Here is a 12500-nt window from a genome sequence, read left to right on the forward strand (position 1 = left end):
GTACAGGCTGGGCCATAAGTCCCGTACCCTTAGATATGTACAATGGTAATGTACTGTAGAATTACTAATAACTAGAGCCCGGATGTTTGGCAAAATGTCTTTCTTACTGGGTGGAAGTAAATCATTATTTGCATAGATATAAATGTGATTTGGAGTAAATCGAAGTGATGGAGGTCATTCTTACTAATAAATACCTTTTTTGTAATTTTAAAGCAATATTTCTTGTTTATTTGCAATTTTATAATTAATTGTAAAGCAATGTGCATGAAATTTAAATATTTGAAACAATGACAAACTTTACTAATAATAGTAAATAAAAGTAATTGATTTAGGTGCTAATAATCGTGCTTTAATACTATTGTTGTAATATAAATAATGATCGACAATCCATAGCTTCAAATATATTATTGTCATGTCTTCACGATACCAACAATCAGTTTTATACTTTTAAATATTAAGCCCGTTCTCATAGAAGCCGTCACGTAGCATTTCCAATTGTTTACTTTCATATTTTCAAATCTTACTGTTACAGTTTTATACTACACGTTTTTATTATTGTAGGAGAAAGAAATTTCATTGAGGAACAGTCAGTTATTGTCGGGTAACAGAAGGTATAAGATCGGTTAGCTAGAATGCCTAAACTTGGTGAACCATTGAAAAGTAAACTTCATGCTTACGTTAGTGAATTTGGTGCCTATGTGTTTCTAACCGATGGAACAGTTTTATTATGTAAAGTTTGTGAAAAGAAGTTAATCATGAAAAAAAAGTATTTTATAAGTCAGCATGTGTCACCTACGAAGTAAATACGTGAACTATGTTTAAACATAAGATATATTTTTGATCTGGAATGGCTTAAAACAAAATGTTTACTTTTATCATCTGAAATCTGTCTTTTACGAAAACTAGGCATCTTTAATAATTGTCTATTTTGTTTTTGCTTTTGTTTTTTGTTTTGTTTTGTTTTTTTTTTTTTCATTTCTTCCACAATTTTTTACAATAAAAATGTAAGAAGTTCCTTTAAGTGAGAGAGAAGATTGTCATAAACATATTCAAGAAATTCTTGACCAATGGGCGATGGGCAAACATTCCAGTGTCTTTGGTCGTTATGCGCTTGGTTTGAACGAGCCCCAAGAAGAGGAAAAGAAAAGCTTATTCACAGTTAAGAAACGGACGGCTACGGATACCTACCTATACAGAGCAGAGCGCTGGTTCACCTAGTTTGCAGGGGAGGCTGGAATTCGTAGTATCACACTATCCCTTACTGCCTAAGGCCATTGAAAAACTGGAGACCTCTCCTTGACTCCTTGGCGGTAGTTGAAGATGCAGAAGAGAGACTTAAGGACCATGGAGAAGTTCTCTAAACAATTCATCGCATTGTGCCAGAAAAATAGAGGTCGTAAGTCATTTGCAGAAAGTTGCATCTCTGATGAACTCTGTTGAATGTTCATTTTCAGCATACAGGTGTTCTTTCACAAAAGAAAACCTGCAAAAAAAACCGTTACAGTTTATCATCATTGCAAAGAATTTGTATTAACACAAGTGAAATTACTTGATTTGTTATCAGAATTCTTTTGTTTATCTGAATTTCTCATTAGATGTGCACTAAAGTTTTCCACAGTCAGCTTATTTTTAAGTGTTTAGTGCATATTTAAATGCATATTTCTAAGGTTTTAGTGCATAGTTACATGCATATTTTGGCACTTCTAGTGCATATAGGCTAAATCCTACTTATTAGGAGAGAGTCGGGCAGTATCGGACATCGGGTAATATCGGACAGTGAGTTTCTTTCATCTACCACACGATGATAGTACCTGATTGACATGGTTACGTTTCTGTGATGTCGCATAGAGAAACGTAACCATGTCATTCAGGTACTACCATATGGTGGTAGATGAAAGAAACGCACTGTCCGATACTACCCGACTCTCCCCTATATCTGTAGTGCCCGGGAAAAGTGACATGTCAGTTTCCGCAAACCTTTTTTGATAATTTATTGACAACTTACACTGGTTTATGTCGACTTGATTTTTTTCTGTATGAATTATTATAATGGGAGAAATACTTACGCCTCTTTTTCCAAGCGAGCAGATGTTCCGTAAGTTGTCAATAAATTATCAAAAAAAAGTTTGTGGAAACTGACATGTCACTTTTCCCAGGCACTGCAGATATTATAGAGATGAAAATTTTCTGAATAATTTTAAATAGGAAAATTTTCTCTTATTAAGCAATTCTTTAGGTTATTAATTTTGATAATCCATTTTGACTCTTGCGTACACCATTTTTAACACTTGAATATAATTAATTGATGAACTAGTGGACTTACTCGTGTTAAATATGTAATATTTGTCCGGCTTACAGCTGTTTCAGTGCTTCACGCACCATCATCAGAGCCTACTAGATCGCGGCGTCATCTCGAACTTCTCTGCCTGTTAGGAGGGTGTGTTTTATTGTTGGAAGGTGTTGAAGTGTGGAGTCGAATAGTTTGTGTGTACTGAAATTGATCTGTGTGTTGAGGATTTGATCGGGGTGTGTTTTAGTGTGTTTGTATATTTCGTATTGTTCTAGTGTGTTGAGTTTTTGGTTCTTGGGTTGTGTGTGTAGGATTTCCATGTCCGTATTTATGTTATTGTATGTATGGTTAGCATTGGTTATGTGATCGGCGTATGTAGATGTATTGTGTCCTCTGGTTATAGCTTTAACGTATTCTTTGTAGCGTGTTTGGAATGATCTGCCTGTCTGTCCTATGTAGAACTTGTCGCAACTATTACATTTGAGTTTGTATACACCTGTGTGGTCGTATTTATTTGTTTGTGTTTTTTGTGTGTTGAGATGTCTTTGTAGTGTGTTTTCTGTTCTGTATGTTATGTTGTATTTCTGTTTTCTGAATGAAGATGCGATCTTATGTGTGCTTTTGTTTTCATATGTTAGTGTGATGTATTTCTTGTGTTCTTGTGTTTGTGTTGTGTTTTGTGTATTTTTGTGTTTGTTAAGTTTTTGTTTTGTCTTCCTTATGATGCTGTCTATTATGTTTGGATTGTATCTATTTTCTTGTGCTATGTATTTGATTGTGTTCACTTCTTCATTGTAGTGTTGTTGGTTCGTGGGTATGTTGAGTAATCGCATCTTCATTCAGAAAACAGAAATACAACATAACATACAGAACAGAAAACACACTACAAAGACATCTCAACACACAAAAAACACAAACAAATAAATACGACCACACAGGTGTATACAACTCAAATGTAATAGTTGCGACAAGTTCTACATAGGACAGACAGGCAGATCATTCCAAACACTCTACAAAGAACACATTAAAGCAATAACCAGAGGACACAATACATCTACATACGCCGATCACATAACCAATACTAACCATACATACAATAACATAAATACGGACATGGAAATCCTACACACACAACCCAAGAACCAAAAACTCAACACACTGGAACAATACGAAATATACAAACACACTAAAACACACCCCGATCAAATCCTCAACACACAGATCAATTTCAGTACACACAACTATTCGACTCCACACTTCAACACCTTCCAACAATAAAACACACCCTCCTAACAGGCAGAGAAGTTCGAGATGACGCCGCGATCTAGTAGGCTCTGATGATGGTGCGTGAAGCACTGAAACAGCTGTAAGCCGGACAAATATTACATATTTAACACGAGTAAGTCCACTGGTTCATCAATTAATTATATTAATTTTGCTTTATTTTGTAATTGAGCACCTCCGCGGAATAAGGATGTAACCAAAAAAACTGTAATTCGTGTTTTAAGAGGAAGGAAAATAATTTCAGGGAAATATTTTATTAGACCTAACCTATATTTACTAGCAGAACCGTTGATCGAATCAAGGATACAAATTTATTCAGCTATTAAATTCAATAATTTATTGTTATAAATGTATACTTTAAAATTACTTTGTTCGCCTAAGTCACACATGTCTATTTGATGTGACTATTTTTTTGAGCTCTTCAATTGTACATCTTGATTACACATCTTTTAACACTTCGGAATATGTATGATAAGACTTTCTTGTGTTAAATTCTAACGTACCTTGTTTACATGTTTCGACCTTTTATGGGTCATCCTCAGGCCTGGTCGTTGTTGGTCTTGGCGCCTCTTGTACACCCTCACAGGAAACAAAACAAGAGGCGCCAAGACCAACAACGACCAGTTCTGAGGATGACCCATAAATAGGTCGAAACATGTAAACAAGGTACGTTAGAATTTAACACAAGAAAGTCTTATCATACACATTCCGAAGTCCTTCAATTGTATTCATATATAGGCCTGTTATAACTTTTCATGAAAATTTTCTCCTTACGAAACAACTTCTTAGCTTATGAATGTTTTGTATAATTTTACTGATATAATTATAAATTTGATAGAAAATGTTTTTTAGCTTATGAATGTTTTGTTTTTTTTATTTTAGTAGGTTGTTTTACGACGCTTTATAAACATCTTAGGTTATTTAGCGTCTGAATGAGATGAAGGTGATAATGCTGGTGAAATGAGTCCGGGATCCAGCACCGAAAGTTACCCAGCATTTGCTCATATTGGGTTGAGGGAAAACCCCGGGAAAAACCTGAACCAGGTAACTTGCTCCGATCGGGAATCGAACCCGAGCCACCTGGTTTCGCGGTCAGACGCGCTAACCGTTACTCCACAGGTGTGGACTCAATGTTTTATATAAGTTTACTAATATAATTATAAATTCTATAGAAAATGTATTAAGCAATTAAGCATGGATTTGCGCCTGTGAGGCGACCAATCGTTTGGCGCATTTAATTCATAAAATAAATAAATATGAAAGTGCGCAGTCACACCTTTATTCTCTCCGAAGTTCAATATTTTAGGGAAAGTGGACTTCATCAAGAGCTTAATAGTGCTTATGACCCGAACATAATGAACAAATCTCAGAAAATCGTTGTGCGTTCTCTAAAATTGTCGACTGCATTAAATTTTGCGGTGCATTCGAACTAGCACTTCTGGGCCACTATGACAGTGCAGATTCGAACAATCCAGATGTTTTTAAAGTCATCCTCAACTTCTCGGCAGAGTTAGATGCTTCTTTAAGGGACCATTTTCTTTAGTTGGTTATTTAACGACGCTGTATCAACTATTGGGTTATTTAGCGTCGATGGAATTGGTGATAGAGATATGGTATTTGGCGAGGATTAGCTATAGATTACCTGACATTCGCCTTACGTTTAGAGAAACCTCGTAAAAATCCCAATTTTAATTAGCCCAAGCGGGAATCGAATCCACGCCCGAGTGCAGCTCCGGATCAGAAGACAAGCGCCTTTGCCGACTGAGTTACACCGGTGGCTGGGGACCCCCTTACTAATGCTACCATCAGATTATAAGAATATAAGTGACGCAATCGGTCTTTTGCAGTTTCTCTTGCTCATTGCTACTATAGTCCAGTCACTCTAATTTCCAGCTGCTAATCGCGTTGCAGGTCGGCTACATTTAAACGTGTGCGTCTTGTGATTCGCTGAGGAAGACGTTATTCATTTCTTAAGGCTCGATAAATACTTAATATAATCGCCCGCCATTTTGGCTCTTTCGTTGGCGTTCGCAGGAAGCACACGAAGACGTTATTTGCCGCTCAACTATTTGCTGAATTACAGTGCGTTTGATTTATTATCATAGGAGCTACGACATGATAATGTTTAACGGTGTGGCAAATAGATTCCTCGTCTGGTAGCTTGGCAACGAAAGAACAAAAATGGCGAACGATACCACCTACCTAGACTTTATAGAACCTTCACTTCCTAAGACGTAAGCAAAGAGGAGGATTCACGCCGGGAATAACAGCTTCGCGACTATACAATAATTTGATTTTTCCCTTTAGTAGTCTTCATATTTATTATTTAAATTTGGTTTCAGACCTTTTTAAAATGAGTTTCATATCCAGATATTTTTGTTAAATTATTGTAAATTAAAAGTATGTAAGAAAAGGACAACATTTAAACAGTAGACTAGTCTCTTTTTTATTATTCATATAGCATTGTGAACCCCCCAATTTAATAACTCACGAGCCGTCACTGTTTATGATCATCTATAAATAGTACAGTAATTACAGTCTGATCCGTTTGGGTATGGATAATATTAATTTATTATGATAAAGCTATTATGATAGTAGGAAAAATTTCTTGCTGGTTATATTATGATTAAAAGATGGGAGTTTCCATATATGACAATCAACAATGCATAATCTGAAAGGACAAATGAAAATCGTAGATGATTAAAATGGCTAATACAAATCAACAGCGGCCACAATATGTTCCTTGGTATGCTAAATTTGAGAGTGTTAAGAGTTCAAATGGAATTTCGACGTGAGTACGGTGTGCGTAATGTTACCTAAATACGATTCCATAATGTAGTGGTATCGAACATTTGTAGAAACAGGTTCTGTGTTAAAAAAAACATGCACGAGGTCGCAGGCGAAACCCAGTACGAGAAGCAGCTATCTCTTGGCGTGGCCCCCAATCTCCCCAGATCTAACTCCTTCTGACTTCTTCGTGTGGGGTTTTGTGAAAGACATTGTCTATTCACAGAAACCCAGGAACATTGATGATCTGAGAGTAAAAATTACTCAAGCTTTTTAACAAATCATCTCTATTATGTTTCAACGGACATGGGCTGAATTGCATCACCGTTATGAGTTGTGCAGGGTGCGCAATGGGGGTCATGTTGAGCTCTGAGGAATCTCCTATCTTTCAGTGTTGTATGCACAAAGTTTCAACAAATAAAGTTCAGTAATAAATGTTTTACGATATTTTTATTTTATCCATACCTGAACGGATCACCCTGTATTAAAAATGCCAATCAACCAGTCAAGCATGTTTTTTACATCATTATTCATACTGACAAGAAGATTAACTTCCAAAATATATCACACAGTTCTCCATATATAACGCTCCCCTGACATAACATACCTGCTTAGTGGGGAAAATGTGCATAGAAAACTTAAAATGAATACAGGTGTATCTTGCCTGTGTCACAAGAAATATTCACAGTATTCTCCTTCTGCTTCAATACATTTTGGCATATCCGAATATTGATCTGAAATATTTTCCTAATCTCCTCTTGTAAAATGTTCTAAATGACTATTGTCGGATATTCCTTTCCACTTCTTGCATAATTCAAAACTATAAAAACTCGCTGCATTTTGCTATGCATCTTCTCAAACACTTAGGGAAAAAGCACTAGCTTGCGCGAATGAGTAATTCCCAGGGGCGGCCCATCCATAAGAGCTGCGGAGCTGCAGCACTCCCTGCTTTGACAGGAAAATAAAAATAATATTTATTTTAATTTTTAGAAGAATTGTTACAGCTTTTATTGGTAAATTGCTTTATATTTCATCTGGCCGGGAATATGTACTATTATCTTATGCATAATCTTTTTGCGCGTCGACTGTATTGGAATTGACACTGCATTCAAAGTCGTCCTTGGATCTGCAGGGTGGTCAGCTCATATAGTGTGTCTTGTATGGTCAGGGGGTAGAGAGGTGAAGGGAAGCAGAGGGAAACTGCCGCTGTTTAAAACCCATATCTCGCTGCAATGGCTTGCAGAGCCAGGCCACAAGGGATCTTTCCTCTCCTCCCACACCGCTATTGTAATGCTGCGTCGAATGGATTCTCTATTCCCTTGAAACTTAATGACAAAATTTTTATTTTCTTTTCACATACTTATTGTTGTAGAATCTTATCTAGTTAATATAACGAAATTAATATTACCTTTTGCCTTATTATTACATATATATCCAGCAGAACCTAATATTTGCCTTAACTCAAAATGATTGCACGAGTAGAATCCTTTTGATATAGCACGTAAAATACGAAAGAGACTTCTTTTCCAGTTTTAGAAAATTATTGACCATCAGTATATCTGAGTGTTGCTTTGGTGTGACGTCTTAATACCGTAACTTAACCAGTGCAAATTTTAAATTTGCAAGCATGAGTGTGTGTGAATTACAGAATATTAATTTTAGTTTTCTCAACTTTCCCATCCGGAGAATATTGATGTAATGAAGTGAAATTAAAGGGTCGTCCATTACCCGACTTAAATCTTACTTAAGCTTCATCCAGCCAAAATAGTGCATATATGTAAGGAAGTATAACAATGAAATTTACACTAAGCATTTGTGGTTACGTGGATGTGAACAAAAAAATCTGTATTTTGTTTTCCTTGCCTCCTCTTCGGTGGTGATGCTGCATGGACTAGGTGTGGTGAGACAGATTTAGGACATTTGCCCCTAAAAATCAAAATGCACGAAGTCTCACCTGATATATGTTGTTTCATTGGCTATGTTACGCAACTCATACTGCTGTGCAATTAAGTGAAATGAACAGAACAAACATTCTCAAACATAATCAAGAAGTGAGAAAAAATCGTGAAATTATTAAAAAAAAATTGATTGTATCAAATTTTGTAGCCAATATGAACTTCCCCTTAGGGGACATGATGAAAAAACGATTCGAAGAACCCTGATGTGTTTCGTGGGTTGCTACAGTTCGTGAGTAATCTAAACGAGCCTCTCAAAAATAATTTGGAACATGCCACTGTCTTATTCTAAGACAATTCAGAATGAACTGATAGATTGTAAGTTGAGTGTCTGCCGATCTGAAATTCAGACTGAAATCGATGGTATTAGTTTTTCTTAGGGATTAGCAAATGGTCCCACAGACATCTCCCAACTAAATCAGGAAGTTTTGTTTTTTCGATGTGTAGTGCATTTATTTTTGACATTTACTTATTAGTAATGATATCAAGAAGTGAAATTTGTATGTACCGAAATCTACTGCAGCTCTCCCAATCCACAAGTTCACGAGCCCCCAGTGGTAGTTCCTTCAATGTTCTCAAACAATTAGAAAAAACACAGTAACTTGCACTACATTACGCACGAATGTGTAATCCCTTTTGTAACTCACGACAGACTGAGATTAATTGCACGCATGCAACAGCCGACAAACATCTTTGAACTTCGGTGCGTTCGACAGGCACACTTGTGAGGCAACTTTTCTATACGTCCCGGCGCGTCATATACGAATGACTCAGTACAATATATATATATATATATATATATATATATATATATATATATATAATATCTCAGAGAATGACTTTGGTAACCCTTTGATTAATGTGAAATAAGTATCCGATTCTTATTGCCAGTTCAAGTTTATTTCTGTCTCCTAGGACCATATTCTCAATAGTAGTTTAAACTGTGTTTAATTCAAAATTCATGAAATTTGATCATGGTTTAAACCATGCTCCGTATTTTTAACACTATCTTAGTTTAAAAGCCTTGTGGTTCTGAGTTTAAACTATTCATTTGTAATTAATTACTGGAATTGTATCTTAATTATTTTAAGGAATTATTTATTTAATCTTTTTTGTATTTAATATCAATACATTACTTAATATTTTACAAAGTAACTAACATTAATTAATATATTCATAGGCCTGTTATTGCATTATGACGCAACAGTAAAAATAAGGCTGAAATCAGGTAGTTTGATTTCTTGTCTTGCAGGTATATGACTAGTTTGAAATGTACCGGTTATTGTAATTTAACAGAATGGAAAAAACAAGCAAAAAGCTAGAAAAATTTTCAGGAAACGGGAATGCTAATTAGCTTTAGAAGTAATAAAGAAATGAAAGGACATTACAGAGAATAAAAATAATTGATTTAGCCACAGCAAAGAAACAGAAGATGCATAGAAACATCTTGCTGAAAAGTTTAGTGCAAAGAGTGTATGATTCAGAGATTGGAAGAATATTGGAGGAAAATATGACAACATGCAAAAGAAATGTAAAAAAAATTCAATGATGGAAAAAGGTACATTTCAGAAACTGGTGGTGAGCCGAGTCAGTTCCTACAGATTGCCATGCAAGATTGGGAATTAAAAGATTTATAGGAATTGCAGGTGGACGGAGTTTAAACATACTAAAAAACCTCGCTTTCATTTCAGTCTTGAAAATGACTTACTCTTGACCTAAAAGTTCTTGCAATGAATAAAATTCTTATACCTTCATCTTTAATTTCATTAAAATTCTTCATGAATTCCTCCATCACTCTCAATTCCTAGCAATATTTTTCTCGAATAAACAGTTTACTTTCAGGTTATAACAAGAAGGTTAACCATTTTGCATCAAACTTTGTGGTTTAAGGGGAGAGGATGTTATGTTTTAAAACTTTTTTCCTATTTGGTGTAAAATAATAATTTTTGTATGTAGAGAGCTCATAGCTGTGGCAGCTCAACCAAATAAAAATATAAAAAAAAAATTATTTGTGAGCCCAAATTTGAAAAAAAAAATATCCAATTCAGGGTTGTACTAAAACCGATATATCTAAACCGTTTTTAAAGAGAGATTCAAACAGTTTTTTGCAATGTATTTGCAAAAGCATGTTCTACAAACTGTCTGTAACAGAATTTTAATATTAGTCCCTACGTTTGTAAAATAAAACAATTAAAATTTAATAACAAATTTCTGATTTCCTTTCTTGCAAACAAACGGACGTATTTTTAAAATGAAATCAATTAACAAAATACTGTTACAGAGAAAAGTTTCCTAATAGTCTAAAGAATGTGTGTTCTAAATTTCATGCATGTATCTTTAATATTTCAGAAGTGATATTCATTTTGTCTGGCAATGTATCAAAAAAATGAAGTTACTGGAAACCGATAAAAGCGGGCGTGTGATTTAAAAATCCATAGCGCAGGAAGTTTAAAAATGACGTCTCAACATCAGATAAGGGCACAAATACCCACAAAATGTTATGCAATGCATTCCACACATATCAAAGGGTATTTTAAAGAAAAAAAAAATTTTTGAAAATTTAATTTACCGGAAACAACAATGAAAGTGGGCAAGTGATTTAAAAATCCATAACGCAGGAACTTTTCAACATCTGATAAGGGCACAAATACCCACAAAATGTTATTCAATGCATTCCATGCATATCAAAGGGTATTTTAAAGAAAAAAAAATCTGAAAATTTAATTTACCGGAAACAACAATAAAAGTGGGCGAGTGATTTAAAAATCCATAACGCAGGAACTTTAAAAATGGCGACTCAACATCTGATAAAGGCACAAATATCCACAAAATGTTATGCTATGAATTCCACACATATCAAAGAGTATTTTAAAGAAAAAAAATTTTTTGAAAATTTAATTTATCGGAAACAACAATAAAAGTGGGCGAGTGATTTAAAAATCCATAGCGCAGGAACTTTAAAAATGGCGACTCAACATCTGATAAGGGCACAAATACCCACAAAATGTTATGCAATGCATTCCACACATATCAAAGGGTATTTTAAAGAAAAAAAATTTTTGAAAATTTAATTTACCGGAAACAACAATAAAAGTGGGCGAGTGATTTAAAAATCCATAACGCAGGAACTTTAAAAATGGCGACTCAACATCTGATAAGGGCACAAATACCCACAAAATGTTATGCAATGCATTCCACACATATCAAAGGTTGTTTTAAAGAAAAAAATTTTGAAAATTTAATTTACCGGAAACAACAATAAAAGTGGGCGAGTGATTTAAAAATCCATAACGCAGGAACTTTAAAAATGGCGACTCAGCATCTGATAAGGGCACAAATACCCACAAAATGTTATTCAATGAATTCCATGCATATCAAAGGGTATTTTAAAGAAAAAAAAATTTGAAAATTTAATTTACCGGAAACAACAATAAAAGTGGGCGAGTGATTTAAAAATCCATAACGCAGGAACTTTAAAAATGGCGACTCAACATCTGATAAGGGCACAAATATCCACAAAATGTTATGCTATGAATTCCACACATATCAAAGGGTATTTTAAAGAAAAAAAAATTTTTGAAAATTTAATTTACCGGAAACAACAATAAAAGTGGGCGAGTGATTTAAAAATCCATAGCGCAGGAACTTTAAAAATGGCGACTCAACATCTGATAAGGGCACAAATACCCACAAAATGTTATGCAATGCATTCCACACATATCAAAGGGTATTTTAAAGAGAAAAAATTTTTGAAAATTTCATTTACCGGAAACAACAATAAAAGTGGGCGAGTGATTTAAAAATCCATAACGCAGGAACTTTAAAAATGGCGACTCAACGTCTGATAAGGGCACAAATACCCACAAAATGTTATTCAATGCATTCCACACATATCAAAGGGTATTTTAAAGATTTTTTTTTTTAATTTACTCATTTTTCACCAAAAAATACCATCCTCTCCCCTTAAATTGGCCTAGTGTTTAAACAAAGGCGGCTAAACTAAACTTGAAAATACGGGTTTTTTTTGTTTAAGTCAGTTTAAAATCAAAGCAATTTAAAAGCTAGTTTAAACTACTATTGAGAACGTGGTCCCTATTGGAACAGGTATGTATCCTTCATAATAATCGGAGTTCTGTGGACTTTTTTGCAGTGACGAAGCGGTGGATCTGGAAGACTGGAAGCGA

The 12500-nt window shown here is 34.7% G+C and overlaps 1 protein-coding gene across 1 annotated transcript in view; it reads left to right on the forward strand.

Moving 5' to 3' along the window:
- The window catches only part of mAChR-A (muscarinic Acetylcholine Receptor, A-type), a 71470-nt gene that overhangs the window by 31071 nt on the left and 27899 nt on the right, over positions 1-12500 (forward strand). The window contains exon 3 of the mRNA XM_069831656.1: positions 12467-12500. This exon is cut by the window's right edge and continues 60 nt beyond it. Coding sequence (XP_069687757.1) covers positions 12467-12500 — 34 coding nt within the window. The remainder of the gene's footprint in view (positions 1-12466) is intronic.

Source organism: Periplaneta americana, chromosome 7, assembly GCF_040183065.1.
Source record: "Periplaneta americana isolate PAMFEO1 chromosome 7, P.americana_PAMFEO1_priV1, whole genome shotgun sequence".
Classification (NCBI taxonomy): domain Eukaryota; kingdom Metazoa; phylum Arthropoda; class Insecta; order Blattodea; family Blattidae; genus Periplaneta; species Periplaneta americana.